The sequence below is a fragment of the Heliangelus exortis genome, chromosome 1 (assembly GCF_036169615.1).
Source record: "Heliangelus exortis chromosome 1, bHelExo1.hap1, whole genome shotgun sequence".
In the NCBI taxonomy this organism is placed as follows: Eukaryota; Metazoa; Chordata; class Aves; order Apodiformes; family Trochilidae; genus Heliangelus; species Heliangelus exortis.
In genome coordinates this window covers 83,267,807-83,291,105 of record NC_092422.1, presented here as the reverse complement: position 1 = coordinate 83,291,105, position 23,299 = coordinate 83,267,807, and the positions used below count along the sequence as shown (strand labels likewise).

The 23,299-nt window shown below is 40.9% G+C and overlaps 1 protein-coding gene across 1 annotated transcript in view; it reads right to left on the bottom strand.

Moving 5' to 3' along the window:
- The window catches only part of LANCL3 (LanC like family member 3), a 44,360-nt gene that overhangs the window by 9,983 nt on the left and 11,078 nt on the right, over positions 1 to 23,299 (bottom strand). Inside the window, exon 2 of the mRNA XM_071750729.1 lies at positions 1,017 to 1,140. Within this exon, the coding sequence (XP_071606830.1) occupies positions 1,017 to 1,140 (124 nt within the window). The remainder of the gene's footprint in view (positions 1 to 1,016; positions 1,141 to 23,299) is intronic.

Below are 23,299 nucleotides of genomic sequence, written 5' to 3'. Positions count from 1 at the left end.
ATTTATTTGTCAGGTGAATGGCTCTTTCATCTTCTTTATGTGCATTACAATAGTGCTTGGAATAAAAGCTTTCTGGGTGTACGACACTATGATTTGTTACTGCTTCTCTCATTTCCAGTTCCCCTAGCTTCACAAATATATGAATGATTTTTTTCTCTGTTCTCACCCTGATATGACTGCAACTCAGTGTGTGAAGTGAAACTGAGCCTAAATCGGATTCTGTTTCAAGACATTATTCTTCCTGACATGTTACTGAATCTGGACCATTATACTGAAGTCTTTGTCAAACCCAAATTGAAACTGGACCATAAATTATATTTCCAGTTACTGACTGACAGCATCAGACAGCTAAAACCTGAATTTCAGTGCAAGAACTGTCTGTAGCTGTCAGGGTCTGTCTAGCAACATCACTCTGTAACTTTCTCCTCTGCTCCCTTGCCAGAAAACAGCACCTTCAAACCAATCCCATGCTTTCTCCAGTATCGTATTGTGCCCTGAGGACCTCATCAGGGACCTGCACAATGATCTTCCACCACTGCTTCAGATGAGCTCCAGCTAAGCTGCTCATGATGGGTAGGAGCTGATCATATGCTTGAGTTGCACTGCTACATACAAAACCACTCTGCAAGTCTCTGTGTGGCAACATCAGCTTATAAATAACATCCCCTGGCAATGCTCTCTGGTAACCTTTTCCATACAGGCATGGGCACTCCACCTCTTGCTGCCATCATCTCCCAAAGGCAGATTTACCAGGACAGAAAGAAGAGGAGACAAAGTTGCTGCCTGCGGCTCCTCTTGTGCTGACAGCCACCTCCTGCCTTCCCCAGCACTTGGCAGCATCAAACCTTCCCTCCAGCTGCTCAGTCCAGCTTACCAGTTTTAGGAGGTTGGGTGGTCCAAACTCAGTGAGGAGAAAACCCACACTGTAGGTTTTATATATTTTATTTCTGAAGTGTCTACTGGCTCAGCATCTACACACAATATCATTTTCAAAGTAGTTGGCATGTTTTACTCACCAAGATACTCTGTTCCATAGTAGGAATACATGAGTGGGAATGGTTTCCTCTTCTTCACTGCATACTGCTTTCCTGATTCTAGTATGGCCAGGCAAATTGATTTTATTTGTGCTGGGGTCAGCACCTAAGCAGAAACATCAAAACAAATATCAACTCGATTAAAATTTTTTTTAGACATTTTTCAGGGCTCTGCTTTTTTGCTACTGCACAAAACAAAGCACTGCCTTTCATCTTATGAGCATGCTGTTATGTACATCATTAGTAAGAAGTTCCTTTCATTAAAAAGTGCATTTACATAATGTTTCTCACAGAGTTTCATATCCTGCCTCAAGAAAGTGAATGTCAAAGAATGTCAAGAAGTCAAACCTAGCTGCACGGACAGGGTGAAATGACAGCCACTAAGAGCTCCTGCCTTTCATTCCCAGAGACCCCTTGGTCAGATGGAAGATGACAACAAGCACCAACAAGATGCAGAACAATGACCTCCAGACTGCAGGAAGAGACATTAGAAGAAGACACAGGATGACAGACCTAGAGAAGAAGTAAATGTTACAGGCTTTATTGGTAGGCAGTGAGCTAGACAGATTATTCCCAGACAATATCAAAAACGGGAAGCAAGGAAGCGGGTGCTAAATTGTACTGAAAATCAATTCCACATATGTGGGATCAGAAACACATTAGTAAAAGAATCAGGCATTCTTACTTCAAGAAAATGCTAGAAAAAATGAAGTACCAGAAAGGTTTCTGAGAAAATAGGATAGCTGTGTTAATGGGACTTAATCATCATGAACAGGTCAACACTGCCCTTAATGCAGCCCTAAGGTATGACTAATGCCTTAATCTAAATTGTGTCAGAAGAAAGATTGAGAAATGATGCATTTCACCAGACATGAACTTTTCCAAGTTACTAACCTAAAGCATTCAATGAGGAATTGGTTTTACAGGTCTCAACCACAGCTCTAATGATAAACCATTCACTGCAATCACCTGCCATTTCCTCCGTGTCAGCCCCATCTGTACACTACTGACCAATATCCAGGTCATTAATAAACTTCAGTTGAAGAAGTGTTTTGCCCAGTTGTGTTATGTGAAAGACTATATGGCAAACAATATATCAAAAATACATTTGCAGCTTTGCAAAAAATAGATTTGAACTTATGAAAAGAGAACTGAGAAAGGAAAAAGGCAAAATGAAAAAAAAATGAAACAGGCTGTAGAAATGGCCTTGACAAAATAAATAGTAATCCCAAAACTAACTGGGATATCAAGATAATGAATATTAAAGATATCAAGTCTTTAAAATGTTTCTGAATACATGTGGGTTTACTACCATTTGTATTCTCACACGATTTACAATTACTAATTCAAGGTTTAAAATTCTATTAGCATTAAATATGGAGGAAACATCTGTTTTAAACCATATTGTCTCATTTGTCGTGTAAAAGATGCTACAGACAATTAATGTCACTTAGAACTTGAGGCTAAACTAATGGCTAAAGATCTTGTTTGTCTATCTTACCTTGCCCCCTGGTAACAAGGCATTTTATTATGGCTGCTTCAAACAACTATGGTATTTGTACAACCTGGAGAACAACCTGCTTCTGATCTTGGTTAGTGTTCTTTAATGTTACTGCAGTGGGTGTAAAGAAGCCACTAACATCTGGATACCTCACTCATTTCCATTCATTTTTAAATTAATTGTTTTAGCTTCACTTAATTTAAAGCAACTTTTTAAATTCTAAGCAAATGTGGAGATTAGAAACATGGTGAGCCATTGCACTCTTTCCAGAGCTGCTATTTTATTGCCTTGCAGTTTGGGACCATGTTCTCCAAATCCTATACTTTGCAAAAGGCCTAGTAAGGGAACCCTTTAAAAATAAACATTAAAGATAAGATCCTCTAGTTGTAATTGTGGGAGGCTAAGACCTGCCTATTAGAAGAATAATTATCAGTTATTTTTCTGTGTGTAATACTTAATAAACCAACTGGCTTTCAATACAAACCATTTTGCTAAGCTTATTTTTATGTTCAGAGCATTTAATTTTTAAATGGAATTAATGACTGTTTTTAAATGCTGATTGTGTATTTAAAATGGATTTAAACTTCTACCCAAATCTAGACTTGTTCAAAGCTGCATAAATGTATCAGCTAGCAAGAAATGCACTGTTAACCATTTTGTAATATAAAGTAAGTGTAAGAAGCTTGGAAGTGCACGTGCTCTGCTGGATAAAAAACAGGCTGGTCCAAAGAGTTGTGCTGAACAGAGTTAAATCCAGCTGGCAGCCAGCTACAAGTGGTGCTCCCCAGGGCTCAGTGCTGTGGCCACTCCTGTTTAACATCTTTATTGATGATTGGGATGAGGGGACAGAGCCCACCCTCCGTTTATTTGTAGATGACACTAAATTGGGTAGAAGTGTCCATCTGCCTGAGGGCAGGGAGGCTCTGCAGAAGGACCATCCATTGATGGGCTGAGGCCACCTGCATGAGTTTCAACAAGGCCAAATCTTGGGTCCTACACTTTGGCCACAACCCCCATTGGTGCTACAGGCTTGGGGAGGAGTGTCTGGAGAGCTGCCCATCAGGGAGGGACCTGGGGGTGCTGACTGACAGCCAGCTGAACATGAGCCAGCAGCGTGCCCAGGGTACCAAGAAGGCCAACTCCATTCTGGCCTGCATCAGGAACACTGTGTCCAGCAGGACCAGGGAGGTGATCCTGTCCCTGTATTCAGTTTTAGTGAGGCCACACCTTGAGTACTGTGTGTGGTTTTGGGCACTGCAGTATAGGAAGGGCATCGAGGGGCTGGAGAGGGTGCAGAGAAGGGCAGCCAGGCTGGTTAGGGGTCTGGAGAAGAAGCCTTATGAGGACACACTGAGGGAGCTGGGGCTGTTCAGCCTGGAGGAGGCTGAGGGGAGACCTCATTGCTCTCAATTACCTGAAAGAAGGGTGTAGTGAGGTGGGTGTTGGCCTCTCCTCCCTGGTGATCAGTGATAGGACAAGAGGAAACAGGGTAAAGCTCCGCCAGGGTAGGTTCAGGTTGGATACTAGGAAAAACTTCTTCACAGAAAGAGGGGTGAGGCATTGGAACAGGCTGCCCAGGGAGGTGGGGGAGGCACCATCCCTGGAGGTGTTCAAAATACAGGCAGATGAACAGCTACAGTGGATGATTTAGTGGGTAGGGGTTGTAGGATGGGTGGTTGGACTCGATGGGTCTTAAAGGTCTTTTCCAACCTTGATGATTCTATGATTCTATTCAAAGCCAGATGAAAAAATATTATTTTAAATCATTATTAGGAAAGATGATAGAAATCAACCCGTCCTGACCCACTTTCACATGACAAAAGAAAATGGAAAAGAAAATGACCCGTTTTCTTGAAAACAACGTTCTCTCTGACCTGTATGCTTAATGCAGGTGGGATATGTGTCCTAACTAGTAACTAAATAAGAAATTATTTTGTGCTGACCCCAAATATCTCTTACCAAATGACTCAATCCACAGACACTCTTCTGCTTGTTTTCCAAAACATTTAAGTATGAAGGATTTGTGTTTGATTCCTATTCCAGGAAATCGCTGGCTGGAACAGAAACTCACACTTACCTTCATTATGAGTGACCTTCCAAAGGCTAAATAACCAGAAATCCCATTTAAGATTTTCATCAGCTTCCTACGCTTAATATCAATCAAAACTGTCTTAAAACCTCCTACAGTTCCTTTCACCTTGACAAGAAATAAAAGCTATGGTTAGTCTCTTTATGCTCCCTCACAGTATCCTTAAAAAACAGCTAAAACTTTGGACCAAAATACAACCATTGACTACATTAATCATAATCCCAGACTGTGTAGCTGTGGTTCTACAAAGTTAATTTTAATTTCAGTGTATTTGCAATGCCTCCTTGCCCCTGGGAATTACTGAAGCAACGTGCTTAATTAGCAGTGGCAAGGAAATAGACTGATCACCCCAAAGGCTTTGAAAGAATAAATTGCATATTGATATCACGTCCTCTGGTGAAAGCTGTCAGATACTTTGATGAAGCATAAAGCCAATATAAGAATATGCTACCCAAAAAAACCTTCACGCTTGAGATAGCTACATTTTTTGAGAAACTTCTTGAATGTCATTTCTTACGAGCAGGCAATGCAGTGGGTAGAATTATTCTTTATTGTGGCAGTACTTAGCCTAAATAATACTGACACTGAGACATATTGCTGGTGGTTTAATATTTCAGCTAACTCTTTTTGTATTTTTAAAGACAGCAGAGTCTATACTATCATATTAGAAATCTTCTTTTAGACTCCACACTAGGCTGAAGTTGGAATACATACATTCTACATTTCCCCTGCAATTTCTGTATCAATTTCCTGGGGGAGTTTTTTATCTCCTGTTTAAATCATTGTCCAGTGATGCTGTGTGCTGCTAAATGACTGTTCTTCTTCACAGTGGTAAGAACTACATTCCCATATACCTTTTACTTCAAGCACAGTGCTTAAGCAGTGCTATAATACTTAGTATTTGTAGTACTGCCTGTGTTTTGGAGCCCCACTTGAAGTAAAAAAAGCCACTGTGATTGTTTCTAAAGACTCCCAATTTTTCTCTTGTGTCACTGCAGACAGTATGCCTTCTCCCATTAAGGCAGACCACAAATTTGTGTATTATTTCAGGCAGGTACTTTGTTCAGTAAATCTCTATTGAAAGTGAGCAAGTGAGCAAGAAAGTGCTATGCCTACAACAATCACAGAACATTGACCTTTTTTGTAGTTAGAAGTCTTTATTAACCTGAGTTGGTTTAGTTGGACGTAAAATATTTCACAATTTCTTTTAATTAAACTAAGGGAGATTTTATAGTATATTGGCTATGACAATGCTAGGCCCTAGATATATATTTCAAAAATTGTAGACAGAAATTTTGACCTTGAAGATTAGGCAGAAGGAAGCAGGACTAGTTCTTCTTTGCCTCTCATTACAATAACATTTTCAGCACTTCATCATTCCTCTGAATGCTTGCTAAAAACACCTGGGCTCATGATTTGCCTTTTGAAAACCACTGTTAGATAAAACTGCATACTCTGTGGATTATATTTAAGGACTGTAAGCTTTTAATTCTTTGAAAAGACCAGTATTTTTTTAGAGCTTTTTTTCTCTATGTAAACAATGGAAGGCATTCCTGAATGCCAAATATCATTATGTTTTTATAGATGCATCAGTACTTCTATGAGGTAACAGCTACACTTACATTACTGTGGAGTCTTTTCAATGCACATTAAAGAAAAGTAATATGCACCTAACACATCAAATCTCTGTGTCACACTACTAAAAAGCCATTTAGATGAGTTTGATCATGCACTTTTTCTGATTCTGTAGAAAGTGTAAAAAATAAGGTGAAAAAATAGGTCAGTCTACAAATAACCCAACAGTTCTATGCTGGAAGCCCAGTAGAGGGAGCTTGTGAATTAGTTATAATATTCAAAAATGCTGTTGAAATAAAGATACACGTCTGTGTTCAGCAGGACAGCTGACTCAAGCAGAAGGATGCTGTTCAGGGACCTTTCTGTGCAGTGTCATGGCAATGTTGTTTTTTTGTTTTTTTTCTTTTAGATGATACTAACACCTGAAGAGTAGCAGGTACAAAGACAGAGAGGTCTGCCTTCCTCCAGTGCTGTTCCAGTTTGATTGATGAACCTCTCCCGCAGCACTGGGAGAAACCCAGCTCCAAGTGCAAAGCTGTACACTTTCTTTATGAGCAGGGTCAAATACACCCACCTTTTAAAGAAACAACTCCCCCCAGTGTTTAAATCTCCTGAAAAGATTGTTCAAGGAATCAGACTAGTCCCTGAAGCCCTACTGATACTGTTGCTAATGCAGTTTCATTTCACACTGTAACAGCACAACGCACAGAACTTTCCAGAGAGCAGCTTTCTCAAATATCCCATATTAACACAACTACACGACACTGTGTGTAGGCTCAGCACAACCACTAACATGATTGTGTCAGTTCATTTGGAAAATGGCACTTGAATGCAATCTTGAGTGAAGCAGACAACTATAAATCCCACTGGTATTGCCTGTAAATCTGGGACCTTCTGAGGCTTGCCCTTTGCCCCAGCAGCATGGAACCAGCGATGTGAGACCTGTACTGTTTTGTGGGTCACTACTCATGGCTCTCACCAACTGAAGGCTGCATTTATTTCTGATGAATCAGATTACAGCACTTTTGTTATCGCTGGCAGAGAGCAAAATTTCCACAGGTCTCACTTGCCAGGAGTGTTCAGCACTAGATCCACCAAATTCACCTTTCAGAAGGTGAGGATTTCAGACAGTGGTGCCAGTTAAGTGTTGCAGTAAAGGATGAAGCACAACTGTTCCTCTAGCTAGGAGGATGGCTGAGAGCAGCTGGTGCTGCTACACAGCTGGTCAAATGCAATGAACATCTCTGTTCACTGTGTCTTAACCTAAACATTGAGTTTCAAGTTAAAAACAGCATTTGGCCTTTCTGCATGTTCCCCCTATCCTGAGACAAAGGAGAGGGTAGACATGAGTTTCTCTGATTGAACTTTGTTCCTATTTCCTATCTATCTCCCCTGAGTTCATGACAGGCCCCAACATCTACTAAGCTGCTGCACCAGGGTCTGGCTGGATACACCCACCTAGTTCTAATAAGGTGGCTCTCCTAGGTCTTGGAAAGGAAACCAGGGATCACCCAACCTCTTTACTTGAAGAGAGTAGGGAAGCACAGTCCCCTGCTCTCTGCTGCTGGAGAACTGCAGCAGGAAGGATGTCAAGGTACAGATCTAAGAGCAGAGCAGTTCAAGGAACCAACATGACTGAGGAGGTATCAGCCTGCCTTCTGAGAGCTTAGGTGCTCTTCAGTTGAAAGATCAATAGCAAAGAAAGCAGGAAATTGTTCAAGAGGACGAGACCCATCACTGAAGAGTTGAGGTACCCAGGGATGCACTCCTGTGTTGCAATTTTCAGAGGGCACCTGCACCTCAGCTGCACGTTCACTTCTGCCTAGTAGAAAGTTAGTTACCACAGAACACAGAGAGCCAACAATTTAATTTGAAGCACCTCTCCCTAGAATTGCACCCAAATTCAAGAGCATGAATTGAAAAGTATGTTTAAAAACAGTAAAAATATGATTTGCAAATTATGTGACAAACAAACCTTGGAAGAGTTTGCTTGGAGAGGTGCTTTTTTTCCTGCATTATAGCAGATTTTTGAGCAAACGACTAAAATTCTTCTTTTTTCCTTTACTATTATCATTATTAACATGGTGATTATTATTATCACCAGCCTCGTCATGCATGACTGAGCCATTCTGAGGACACAGACCCTACCGAGAAGTGGTCAAAATGGATGCATCAGTGATCACCTTTCTGTGATCCAAATTCTTGTTTGGAACTCCTGTGTGACAACTGCTCCTCTGCCAGACACTGGAGCTGTTTATGACAGCTGCAAATGAGTCAGAGATTAGCACTGCACAGATACTGCTCTCCTTCCATCTGTGCTCCCTGCACAGGTAGGAGACGGATTATTCATGTGAAAAACCCTTCATCTGTGAGAAATTCTTTCACTCTATTTAGTCTCAGTCAGAAAGTACATCAGTACACAAGTCCTGTTGTTAGGTTATGCCAAGACTGCCGAGTGGAGCTGTCATTCCCTGATGGGAGAGCTGCCCTTCTGCACTCCAGATACGTGCCTCTGACAATTCTGCATTATGGTGACAAATACCTTTCAAGCTGGGCACCCTCACTCTCATTTGTGTAACAGGTAGCCCAGTGTGTTGTAGCTGTGCTGCCCCAGGATCCCATCCTATTTTGTACACTAGCAAGCAAAGAACATCTGCTCTGCCTGTGTATTTTGGATCAGCTTACTTTCTCCTAGCAGTGGGCCTGCTGGTTCATTGCAAGTGAATCCCAGGCCTTCATCTGTTCCACAGACATTTCTTGTAGCAAACCTGTGGTGGTGGTTGAACTGGTTGGTGCATATAACCTGTGCAGAGGCACAAGAAGTACTGCCCCTTGGACCAGCCTCAGAGCAGCAGGAAACAGGTCTAATAAAACAGCCTTTGCAAAAGATAAAACCTTTGTAACAGGGTTGAGAGAGTCTCCCCAAACATTACAGTAACCACGGCAGTGACTTTTCTTTGAATTCATAAATTATGCAAGCCCACTTTAATTGGGCACCACCATTTGCTACCAGAAACTTGGACAGACCACTTCTCAGAAAAATGAAATTGTTCATGTTTGTACACATCTGCAGGTAAACAGGAGATTAGCAGAAACTGTTCCTGAGTCAGTCAGTACAGGGTAGTATTTTTCACAGGGAAGCTGACCAAGGCTTAGATTTTTATAAATTAAAATGGCAACTGTATCCAGAAAAAGACCAAAGTTGATAACCCATATTATATTTAAAAATGTCTTGAAGGTCACCAGAAAGAACTGGACTCTTCCATTCCTTCCCACTTTCATCTGAAAAGGAAAGCACTCAGCATCTGACAGGGTATTGATCTAATAAAAATGTAATGTGTTTATTTCTGAGGAGTATAAATGTGCAAAGAGAAACATCCATGCTAAGACTTCTAGAGGTTATGAATTACACTGCTGACAAGTTAATGGAAACATAGGTAATTTTGAAATTACTAAATAAAGAAGTGAAATCACACAGTGGAAAGCACTGTTTGCAAGGGGTAAGAGGAAATGAGGACATCTTTGATTCACCTCCAAAATTTAAGCTCTGAGAACCTTTGTTTAGTTCTCTACAGGAACTGTGAATTTCCATCAAACTGATGTTTGGTTAAGAGAAAGGGACAAGAGCACTGTGTATCACTTCATACACCTAACTTCACAAACCCCTACTGCTTACCTCCTAGTAGAGGTGATGTGCTGGGTGGCTGGATAAATAACTTTCATGTTCCTTGACTCAGAAGGGAAGTGCCAGCTGGGTGCTACATTGTGAATGGTGCCACAAAACAGAGATGGGTTGGTGTAGCTGGCCTGGGAGAGAGGGAAAGGGGGTAGAGAGGGAGAGGGGCTGAAAGAGCTCCTGGGCCCCACAGGCTATGTTAACCAGCCACATCTGAAGAGAATGGTCCATATCCAAACTCAGTGTGGTGCTGGCCTGGAGAAAACAGTCAGTTTGCATATAGTATATTTGGATGAGTAAATGTTTTTCTACTGCATCCTTCACTGAGGCATCACTCTGAATAAATTACTGTACAGACCCTGTATGGTCACACAATCTTTCACTGATTCCCAGCTTACCATAACTACCATTTTTATTATATAATTGTATATGGCATTAACATTCACTTGTTGAAACAGCAGTAACTATATTGTTCATGTGAGATCACCAAAAAGACAAAGAAAACTAAAAGATTACATTAAAAGCAACTATGTTACACAATAAATAATAAGTATAGGATAGAGACAGAGAAAGATCGACTGCTAGTTCTAGAATATATCTCTACAGATGTTCATGGTTCAATTAATCTTAAGTAATACTGTATCTTAGGCACTCAAAGTGACGGAGAAGGGAAAGAGCCTTTTCAGTGTCATGCAGAATTTCTTTTTTTTTCAATTTTTCAAGGCCATTTCACCTATAAGATAATTAATGTGGCCTTTAATATCAAAGTCTTCATTGACCAGGATGGGTCTTGACTTGGGGGTGTTATTCCTGGCATGTATCCTGTAAGAAATGCTGAAAGTTTCTTACCAGTTGGCATAATGTCTAACAGATAAAAAATGGAGTAATTTCATGATCCCCAAGAATGGAGTCCAACAGTTCACTTAGTAAATGGGTCAATAAGCTATGTAATGATTCTTGTAAATTCTTGTTATTCCATGGCTAGCCAAAAGCAACACCATGAGGCTGGCTCAGTGTCCTGGTTTGGGCCAGGATAAAGGTAATTTTCTGTCTTGCACTTTTGCTTTCAGCAAAGCCTGTTGCAAGCAGCTGCACTTGCTGGAATTAACAGCACGTTTCTCAGTCAGTGTCTGCTTCTGGGACTGATAACATTCAATGTTTATAGTTACAGCCAGAGACGGGTGTGCAGAGCCAAGGACACTGCTCAGTTCTGAGGAACATTTTGCCCACTGGAAGGAGAAAAGGAGTAAAGAGGTCACACCTGCAGACCCTCCCTTAGGGAGGAGCAGACAAGATAAATAACCAAAACTGACCAGAGTATTTCATCCCATACACGTCATACTCAGTATAAATTTGAGGGATCATGAGGGTCAAACCCCTTCCTGCTTCCCCTTCTTTGCCTGTCCCTGTTTGCTTCAGCAATCCTGGGAGGATTCTGTCTGTCCATCTGCCCGTGGTCCCTCCTGAATCCCTGTGTTCCTTCCTCCAGCTCCTGACTGCTGCTGACTCCAGGATTCCAGCCTGGACTTTCCCAGGGCTGCCCTGCAGCCTCGGTGGTGACGTGAGAGCTATTGGGGGAAAGGGGGGAGCAACGTGGTATCAATTTTCCTGTATATTTGTATATATTCAGTAATTTTTCCTTTTTATCATTACTGTTTCATTAAAGCTGTGTAGTTTAGTTTCCAGCCCATAAGTCTCTCTCCCTTATTTTGTCTCCTTTCTTTATCAGGGAGGGGAGGGGGATTAATAGAGAGCATCTCTCATTGGGTTTAATTGCTGGGCCAGTGTTAAACCGTGACGCTCAGTCTGTTGAGACTGATAACAATTTTGACTGAGGTAGTACTCTTTAAATAGTGAGACTACAGGAATATGACTGACTGGACAGAGTAAAATGCTGACCTTGCTTGCAGCTGAGCAGAGAAACCTAATAGACACAGCTGAGCTAACTCTTCGCAGGTTGATCCTACTCTCATTTTAGGCAGTTTGGAGGGAAGTGATGAACAGATGTGTTCTTGTTTGTTACCAGTGTGGAGTGTGAGACTCAGAGGTAACAAAAATATTTGGAGGTTTTCTCACAGTTTTTTCTTTCATTCAAGGTACACTCTATGCCTCTGTTGATGAAAACTGCATTTCTAAGTGATACTTCTCCCTGGAATTCCCAGAAGAATTTTGCTTCGTGTCAATAAACTCAAGGATATTGTTTCCTGAGATGAGGTGGAAAATATACTGTCTTCCATATCTAAATGAAAGAGGATTAAAAATTTCAGTTGGCAAATGACTCACCACTCCCCTGAAGCTAGAATTCCAAATAAGGGCTTATATTTTGTGTTCAAGCAGAGATTTATACTCTTGCTGTAAAGCTTCGCTATTGGAAATACATTGTTTGAGGAACTCATAAGAAAATGAGAGATTACAGTTTACACACCTGGCACCAAAATGTAATGGACAGAACTACCTGACCTCACTTAATATTCAGTTTAATAGGAATTCATTTGCCTTTCAAGCTGTCATGCTAGGCCATGGTTCACAGATGCAGCTGCGATGGTATGGAACAGGTCAAATTTCCACTGTTTTCCAAGGGGAAATTTTTTCTGCTAGTACTACAGGTTTGGGCCTGGCACACACCTTTCAAAAGCATTTTATCATTTTTCAACTAATGAAATATTACAGTGTAAGCAATTGCACATCCACTGACTTATACATATGAAATGTTTTGCTGGGTAACGTAAATTATTTGTTCCTCCTCTTTTTTTTTTTTATTTTGGCTTCCTCAGTGTTTCGTTTAGCATTGTCCACATGACTGCAACATACAATATATGCTTGGTACGTTTGAAACACAAGACAGAGACTTCATTATAAAGATTATTAAACAGCCTTGTATTTTTTCCCCTTCATGTTGAAGATACTGAATTCCTCATCTGTTACCATCATCCAGTCCCCTTATCTTTCTCATGCAACAACTCCCAGTCCACCTCTTAATGCCTTTAGGTTCGTTTTCCAAATGTTCAGACCTCCTCCCCCTATAAGTGAGCATATTTCATTCATAGGCTAAATTAGAAAAATTAGAAACTAAGTTAGAAAACAGATATGCATCCTCAAAGCCTCATGGCAGAAGTGTCAGAAGCAAAAGAAAATAATGATGGGGGAGGAGAGTGACTGAGAGGAAAGGCCAAGTCAGAGCATCCATTTTGTGCTCCTTTACCCAAACTCAACCCCCAACAACTTAATTCCTAATTCATAAACAATGGCACTGTCTGCTAATGAATTCTGCTACAGAAAATAGCATCTGAAAAACTACTTTATAGCTTGTTACTGTGCTACATTTGCAGAGATGAACTACAGAAGGAGAAAAAATCAAAATAATATTATTTTCTTGATCTGTTTCAAATTAAGGGTCAAGAAAGAGCAAGAGCTGCTGCCAGTTAGAGGCTCCTAATTGCAATACTTTCAATGTTTGTTTTTAATTGCCATTTAAAATGAATAAAAGCTTGGGTTTATGCATTAAGATACTACACAGGGATGGATGGATGGATGGATGGATGGATGGATGGATGGATGGATGGATGGAATGCCCTGACAGTGGAGTATAATACTTGCACAGCTGTAACAGTTCAGTACCACAGAGGAGTCCTTGACCTTCTCAAAATCTTAAACCCATGGAAGAGAAGAACCTAAAGTAAATTTGACAATTTGCATAGTGCTATTAACAGCTCCGTGAAAATCTCTGCTTAGTGTATTGTAGCACCATAGAAAGCTAACAAGTAGTGTTAGGATGCATAAAAGTAAAACTGAAATGGTTATTAAAAAGCTACTTTTTGCAGTCATTGCTTTCTTTTTTCTTCTGATATTTCTTCAGGCATGTTCTCCCATCATGAAAATTAAAAAAAAACCAACAAAGACAGTAAGAGATTTTCCTAAGAAGTGAAGCTAAAAAACCACCAGCACTTATTTTCTGGACAAGAGGTAATTAATGTGATAATAAACACAAAAAAGCTATTTTATCTTGTACTGTAGGAACAAAATTATAGGTTGTGAAAAGCAGCAAGCTTAAAGGCAAAATCTCTCTCTGGTCACTCAAGACTCAAGTAATGTAGGGAATTTATTTCTTCAAAATTTATCTGAACACACTCAAACCCTGGATTTTCAGAAAATTAGCTGAATCTCTCTATAACTCAGGTGAGACTGGGTTAACTGTGAAAAGTTCCCTGCCACTCCAATTGAATTAAATTACAAGTCTTCAGAGCCTATGTGGCTTAAATAAATATTTTATGACCTTTCAATTCATCAAATATTACATTGTACAAACATTTATTCCTGACAGATGTTGCTAGGCCAAGCCATATCATATCATCAAATCTCAGAACTCAGCTCAACAGTTCTGGAGGAAAGGTAAACCCTTGTGGTTCAGAGCATACAGCCAGTCCTTGAAAAATGCAGGTTAGGCATGTTACAGTCAACACATTTCAAAATTACTTTCCACACACATTCATGCAGCTACTCTGAGACTTATGGAACTGGTACCAGATATTAAACCAGATGGAGTATTGGAAACAAATCTGAAGAATAAAAATTTGTTTGTATACTACTGTGCTCCACACTGCAACCAAGAGGAAGCGTTCAGCTGTTTGGACAATGTCCATGTTGTGCTGGATGTAATACAGTTTGAAATCTGTTACTCAAAACCCTTCTGCAATTCGTGTGTCTCTGCCATGCAGGGACAGTTTCTTTCCATGCTTGCACTTCGGGTGATGAAGAAATAGAGTCACTTCAGAGTCTGGAGTTTGGAGCAGTTCCAGGCCCTGTTCTGCAGAACATTTGAGTGGTATATGTAAGTAATTTCAATCAGAGCTGCAATAAGAGATACTTGCTCTAGCTATCAGCACACTCGGCTTAGAGGCATCAGCTTAAATTCTTGCACTATCAGAAAAAGAAGGTTATTATATATAAAAAGGAAGAGACTATGTCCTCTACTTGGACTGTAATTTGCTCAGAGCCCAATTTGGGCTTCACACATTCTCTCCTTTCTAATGCGAAAAGGTGTGATGCTTAGTTCACTTTTACTCCAGAGCAGGCCAGACCCTGTGTGAGCCTTGGTGAGAAAAGGACCTCCATCAAACTGGGAGAGACTGCAACAGGGAGAGAGAAGCTAGGTGGGATGTGGTCCCCACCTGCAGCCTTTCAGCCCTCTTTGCAGGAGGTAGAGATGAGTTTACAGAAGGTGAGAGGGAGTGCAAACTGCTACTGTGAGAAGGCAACTGAAAGGCGTTGCATAAACATAATGAAAAACAGCACTATAAACCTGTACCAAAGCTCCATGGATGGTGTGTGATAGAGCTCTTGACTTAAGAATTTTGGCATGGCTTATATGCCCCACAATGCAGCACTTTCAGAATTTGCATGCCTGTCCACAGATGCACAGAAAACTTCAAGAGCATAAGTAGGTGTCTCTGACATTTAGGCATATCCAACCTTACTCACCAGCCAGATACAGTCTTAAATAAAAAAAATTTTAGGGCTTGGCATCCAGAATTTTAGACAATAGAAAGGCTCAAAGAATTAGAGAGTGAGTCCATAATACCAGCTGCATAGTCAGTCCAAAATCTCACTGACCTTCTGGATGTCACATCACGTCACGTCACGTCACGTCAATTTTTATCAGGACTGGTTATGACTTGTCATTTATATTAGCTGTTGACTTCCATGCAGAAGAAAATGCAAAGAAACATGATGGTAATCTACATTACACTATCATAGAACCCTGATGTGCTATCATGTTACACCCAGATGGACAAGCAGTGATGCAGCACATGTGCAGACAATATGCTAACACTCATATGAAATGACCACATGAGTAACTCAGGTCATGTCATGCTCAGCCTACCTGAATCTCAGTTTCTTCCTACCATAGAGTTTAAGTATTATAGAAAATTCTCCCCATATATATGTGCTTGTACTGCTAAAAATAAACTTTCTTTTAGCTTGGTTTTACATCTCTTGAGCTGTTTTCAGACTTTCCCTCTGCCTGTGTGTGGTATTTGGCACTTGTCTCAGTTTAAAAGCCAAAACAATTCTTATTCCAGTAAGCTGCCTCTTCTGGATCAATAATGATTTTAATAAATAAGGCTGGTTCCTACACCAGTCCGTTATTAGTAATTATGATTAGCTTTCCAGCTAATTCCAAATCCACAATATCCTCATCCAAGCCAGCATAGATCAAGTTATCAAGGAAGATTATCTTTGACACTGCATCAAAAGCCCTATTCAAATGTAAACATGTATTGGCTACTGCTCTTTCATCAGCAACTAATTTTATAATTCTGTTATTTACAACAAATAAACTTGTTTGTCTCACAAGACTCCTTTATTCTTCTATGTCACACTGCTTTATATGCATAGTCCTATTATGCAGATATTTATGAGGCACGTGACATCTAGCAGTATGTCTAAATATTTGCTGCTGAGGAACAATGTGGCTATCTGCAAAATTAATTAAATGAGGTAAACAACACAAGAGCATCATTCAGAACCTAACAGAAGCATAAATAAGTCACTTTAAGGTAGCACCACCATTGCTTTCAAGCAAAGGTTAATTCTACAGAACTCCATGCTGGCACGACGCCACTTTTACTTTGTATGATGATCTGCAATTTGTGCCATGCCAATGAGCCACTGAATAGAAATATCAACTTAAGCTACGAGAAGAATGCTGACAATGTAATGCAGGAAAACCAGATGAAGGTGACGAAGTCCTCTGAGTCATCTGAATTTTACCCTACTCTTAAGACTGTGGTAGCAGTCTGGTGTAGTAAAAATCCTGATGCTCTGTATGTCAGTGCCAGATCCTCCCTGTCACATCAACAAAGACAGTTCTGAAGCCGAAGACAGTAACAGAAGAGTTTCCAGTGGCACAGAGCACCATTAGCACTGCCTGGAAGATTGCCCACAACTCCAAATACAATTCAAGTCATACTTCAGATACAGACAGTCACTTATAATTCAGTACTGCCACATTTCAAGGGCAGAGTAAGAGTCATGGGATTAATTTGCGAAAGTGCAGGATACTGTGCTCTTAAAAAGGTAGTTTGCTTGGTAGATAATGAGATCACTATCTGTACTCTTTCTCCTGGTTAAAAGATTGTCATTTGGTACCGCAGGAAAATTAGCAAGGAGCTATCAATCTTCCCTTTCTGCAACTTCTTCTCAGGTGTGACTACATATACACTAAGCATTCTTTGGGAAAAAGAGCTTGCTGTGCCAGAAGGTACAGTTCAGATTCATCTAAAACCACTCAAACTTCAAAGGGAAAGGAGGAAAAGCAGCAAGAGTCACCGTATCAATAATGCCACCAGAAGCAAAAAAACCCCAGCTTTCACTGCCCTTAGCCATTACCTTGCATCAGAAGATCTCAAAGTGCCATATAACTAACAGGAATTACTATAACCTCATGCTACAGATTACACTGTGTTCTTGATGCCCTGAGACTGCTCAATGCCCTGCTTCTCTTTTGCTGAATTTTTTACTTTACACGACTACTCCCTGCAGCCCTGCATGAATAAATAACTGTGCAAAGCAAGAAAGGAGGGCCTGACCACCTATTTCTGGACCTACAGATGACAAAATGTGTTTTCCAAGTCAAGCCTGTCAAGTCAGACTAAATGCATTTGAAATTCTTTGCCAGATGCCTTTCCTATCTACTTTGTATGCTTACTACTCTGATGCCCTTGGAGCATCAGTAGCTTCATTTCAAAGGCCCAGAAGGACACAGAAGTCCTCTGATGTCTGTCTTGCAAAATTTGTAAAAGATCCTATACAAAAATCTAACAAACAAAAAGAAGCTTCCTCACAACCTCCGTGCTCAAGAGCTGTCCTGGCTTTCTATAGACACCAGGAAGAGAGTTTTATCACCTCCTTTGCCTGTAACTCAGTTTTCAGAAAAAGGTGTTCTTCCTCTGATGTGTCCTTGGCTCCTAAACATGTGGGACAGGGAATGTCTCACTTCCACTGGCAAACAGCAGTCAGAGGTATTTGAATAATATGGGGGATTAGGAAATAATCTTCCCATAGCTCAAGGGGGACGGGTACTTTTAGGCTATTTCTTGTCTATCTTTAACTGTGGGGCACGGTTCCACCTCTTAAGACCACATAGACATTTACAGTCTGCAGTGCTGCAGGGGACAAGGCACTGAGAAACCCTTGGGCTGCATTCTGCTTTAAGATTGCTTTGTGCTTGTAAAAAGAAATAGAAATTTTTACACTAAAACTCTTCAGATACAGAACTTTCCCAAATATCTGCAAGAGCCAGGAGCAATTCTGTCAGCCTTAATACTTAACTTTGGGGACAGAATTTTGCTCTTCCTTGATACAGCAGATTGACAAGGAGGGATGCAACCAGTATTCAGGGCCCTGAGGCTAAGTGTGGCAATGAATGTCTCCTTTTGACCCTTCTGGACTCCAGGCTCTTCCTTTCTTGCAATTGCAGGAGAAAAAAATTGCAACCATTTGCTTGTCCAAGGTATTGGGAGAAGTCAGAGGAGGTGGAATAGCACTGTGAGCCTGCTCTTAGGAAAAGGCAAATGGAAGAGGAATGACTGCAATTTATGGCAGTCACATTTAATATTTCTGGCCCTGCATGGGTGCTTTCCATGTACTAACTCAGGTATTGCTCAGTCTGCAGAAGGAAGGCCTCGGGGCAGATTTTATTAATGTGTGTAAACACCAGATGTGAGGGAGTCAAGAAGACAGAGCCAGGTTCTTCTCAGCAGCGCCCAGTGACAGAAAATTATATTTAAATATATTAAGACAAATTGTTTTTTTACTATTAGTAAGGGTGGCCATGGATAGGAATAAGTTGCCCAGAAAGGTCATGGAGATATTCAAAACCAAGTGGACACAGCCCTAGGCAACCTGCTCTTGCCAGCCCTGCTTTGAGCAGTGGTTTGGACCAGAAGATGTCCAGATATGCCTTCAGACTTTACCATGCTTTGACTCTACGACTGAGCAAAATTCAAATTTAAGCATGTTGATGCAATGTTCAGCCACATGATGTGTATTTTACTCCTCCAGAGATCTTTAGATTCAGCTCTGAGTTTGACTCATCTTACCCTTGTGTTTTTTTAAAGATTTACTTCACTATGTTTGTTTTCCCAAAATAAGCTCTCAGTCCCACAGTGCCTAAAAACCAAAATCAATATAGGACAAATGCATCCCTACTGTAACTCTGTTTTGATTTCTGGATATGTAGCAGTTGTATATGCATTATTCCCAGGTATTTTTGCTGGCATAATAAAAAATGTGTATGCATGAAATTGGCAGTCTGGCACAAGAAAGCTCATGATTGATTCAGCTCTGCAAGACCAAGAGCAAAAAAATCAATATTTATTTAAACAGCTTGAAGGAGTCTGGTTTGTTGTTCTAATACTAAATTTTCACAGAGTTCATATTTGACCAACTTATGTCTGATCAAATGTAAATAGCTACAAGTGTAATGTGTATCTTGGGGTCTATTGCTATTATACTGTAATTTTGATTAATTAATTACTGGCTTAGCCTTTAAAGACTAAAACAATTAAGTGTAACATTAGCCATTTCACAAATGGGAAGTAGAAATGTCTAGAGATCAGGAGTCAGCTTTACAAAAGGGATGATGAACCTTAGTGAAATTGTCATGGTTGGAAAAGACCTCTAAGATCACCGAGTCTAATCATCAACCCAGAAAAAACCACTGTGCTCACTACAGGATGTCCTGAAGTGCCATATCTGCATGGTTTTTGAATACCTCAGAGATGATGGCACACTCAAAGTCCTTCGAGTAGCTATGGCATGGGTGATGTATCCAACCTCTGGCTGCAGTGTTACTTTACTACAAGACAATCTTGGCTTTTGTTAGGACAATTATGGTACACCAAAACAAATCATGTTTGGTAATGTTTGATGAAGTTATGAGAAACTTTTATAAAAAGTAAAAGTATAGATTTCCATTGACTTGTGCTGCTGTAGAACCCAAAAATATGTAAAATGGCCCTCACTGCAAATGACAGAACTCAGGAGAGAGACAACCTTGACAACCTTGAGAGAGCTTTACCTTGATACTAGTAAAAACTTTACCTTGACACTTGTAACAGAAAATCACAAGAGTAAATTTAGCGTCCAGATACATCATTGGATTTCACTAATTCCTTGATTTCCAATGTGGGCAAAAGAACTGACTTAAAATGGTGCTCTCAAATATATTTTTCCAACTATCACTTCACAGATGTCCCCTGAATATATAATGGTACATGTAGTGTTAAAATGTAGAATAACATATTCCTAGTTTTCTTCAGGGAATACAGGAAGGAGAGTCTCTAGATGACATTAATGAAACAAAGCTCCTCCAGTTGAAACTTCTCATTTTGAGTATCACAGCACAGTTTCTGTGGTTGAATTATTCCTTGGTTTTACATGATCCCAACTTACTTCACTTATTCAGAGGCTTTTCCCAATGAATGCCAACACGGCTTCACTAAGGGGAAGTCCTGCCTGACTAATTTTGTGGTCTTTTACAGTGCGGTCACAGCCCTGGGGGACAAAGGCAGAGCAACAGAGGTCATCTACCTGGACCTGTGCAAAGCATTTGACACTGTCCTGAATGAGTCTGATCTTTAAACTGGAATGGTATGGATTTGATGGATGGACCACTCGTTGGATAAGGAGTTGGCTGGATGGTTGCACCCAAAGAGTTGTGATCAGTGGCTCAGTGTCCAAATGGAGATGTGTGAGGAGCAGTGTTTCTCAAGGGTCAGTACTTGGACCTGTGCTGTTTAACATCTTTTTCAGTGACAAAGGTGGACAGAGGAGTTGAATGCACCCTCAGCAAGTTTGCTGATGACCCAAACTGTTTGAGGAAGTCAGCATGCTGGAGGGAAGGGAGTCAACTCGCTGCCATCCAGAGGGACCTTGATGGGCTCAAGAAGTGGGCTGGTGACAACTGGGTGAAGTTCAACAAGGCCAAGTGCAAGGTTCTGCAGCTGGGTCAAGGCAATCCCATGAAGGAAAATAAAGGCTGGGAGGAGAAAGGATTGAGGACAGCCCTGAGAATGACTTGGGGGTGGTGGTGGACAAGAAGCTTAAGATGAGCCATTAGTGTGTGCTTGCAGCCCAGAAAGCCAACTGGGTCCTGGGCTGCACCAAAAGCAGAGACAGCAGTGAAGGGAGGTGATTCTCCCCCTCTGCTCTTGTGACACCTCACTTGGGAGTACTGTGTCCAGTTCTGGAGTCTACAACATAAGAAGGACACAGAGCTCCTGGAACATGTCCAGAGGAGAAACACTGAAATGCTGAGAGGGCTGGAGCACCTCCCTTATGAAGACAGGCTAAAGAATTTGAGGTTGTTCAGCTTGGAGTAGAGGAGGCTCCAAGGTGACCTTATAGTAACTTTCCTACATCTGAAAGGACCCTACAAGACAGCTGGGGTAGAGATTTTTACCTGGGTGTGTAGCAAGGGGACAAGGGGAAATTATTTAAGACTTGAAGAGGGGAAATTTAGGTTACATATTAGGAAAAAAATCTTTCCTGTAAGAGTAGTAAGATGCTGGCACAGGTTGCCCAAGGAAGGTGTGGCTGCCCCCTCCCTGGAAGTGTTCAATGGTAGGTTGGATGGTACCTTGAGCAACCTGGTCTAGTGGGAGGTTTCCCTGCCCATGCAGGGGGTTTGGAACTAGGTGATCTTTAAGGTCCCTTCCAACCAAAACCATTCTATGATTCCATGAATACGTGTCCATGCAGCAGTGGCCCATTAAAAGACTGCTGGGTAATAGCAGGTCATGAACGGGATGTGAGTCAGTGTCATGGTGGTGTGAGATACAGACACCTTACTGAGCTGTATTAATAGAAACTAGACCTGGAAGAAACACAAAGCTATCTCTCTGCTCAATTAGAAAGGCCTGTGCCAGAACCATGTGTCCAATTTCTGGCACTCTTCAGGAAAGGCTGGAGGGAGTCTGGCAGAGTGCAATGGGAACTAGAGGTGTAGAAAACATGACATACATGGGAAGATTTAAAGGATTATGATTGTTTGTTTAGGGAAGATTAAGGGTAGAATTTAAAATATTCTTGAAATAGATGAAGAACTTATGTGAAGAGGAACAAAATTTCTCAATGGACAGGACAAAAAATACCAGGCTTAAATTATGACAAGATTCACATTAGTCACTAGGCTAGACTTTCTAATAGGGAAGCTATTAAAATAGTGCCTCAGACAGCCAAGACAGACTACAGATCCTCCATCACTGGGAGGGTATGAAGAGAAGGTTAGAGAGAGGCTGCCAGTATCTGTTCTTCCCGTACCTGGATGTTAGATGGTAGCCTGAACTACCTCTGAAGGTTCATACTAGTTCTTTGATTCTAGTAGGGATATCATTTGGTTGTCAAGGATGAGCAGACAAACTGCAGAACACTGCCAGTATGGAACATGCAATGTCCATTATTTTCCAACTCTGTAATGACCCAATAGCAGAGAGCTGCTTTGTTTTGTGCTGCTTCCAGACCCAGGCCCACACTTCCAATAGTCTATTTTCAGTCACACTCAGTAATAGGACAAAGAACAATGGCTGTAAGCTAAAACATAGGAAGTTCCACCTCAACATGAGGAGAAACTTGTTTACTGTGAGAGTGTCAGAGCAGTGGCTCAGGCTGCCCAGGGAGGTTGTGGAGTCTCCTGCTCTGGAGACTTTTAAAACCTGCCTGGATGCACCCCTGTGTGGCCTGCCCTAGGTGATCCTGCTTTGCCAGGGGGTTGGATTAGATGATCTCTAGAGGTCCCTTCCAACCCTAACATTCTATGATTCCATGATTCTAAAAGCAGCTTCCATGTCCTTGACCAGTACCTCCCCAGTTTTCAATTCTCAACTACATTAACATTGTACTAATGAGGGAACAGGAAGTATTCTGTGAAAAAAGATTACCTGTACAAAGTAACTACATGCTATTGACAGCTAGAAGGTGTACTTATCTGCCACGTTTCCCTCCCATGGGTCAGTCAGTGCTATCTGACATCCATTCTATCTCAATCATGATTCACTGTTTCTCAACAAGAGATATCACGCCATTAAAATGATGAATTCAAGAGTGCCAATCTACTGCAAAAATAGATTTATGGTTCTGCTCTCAGACATCAAAATATACCGAGCTGAGAAACACCAAATGACTCAGTAGGAGCTTGGACTGCTATTAAGATACTTCTTGATGATGTTTTCTTGAAACGAAACAGCTATTTCAATTACTTTGCCTTGCTATTCCTAGGAAAATTAATCAGTGCACTAACTATCACTTGGAAATAATCCTACAACATAGATAAGAAATAATGTTTTTTGACAGGGTATTTTCATTGAGCTTTGCTGTAATGGAGCGGACAGAAGGTTAAGCAACATCACTCGGTGCTTAATCTC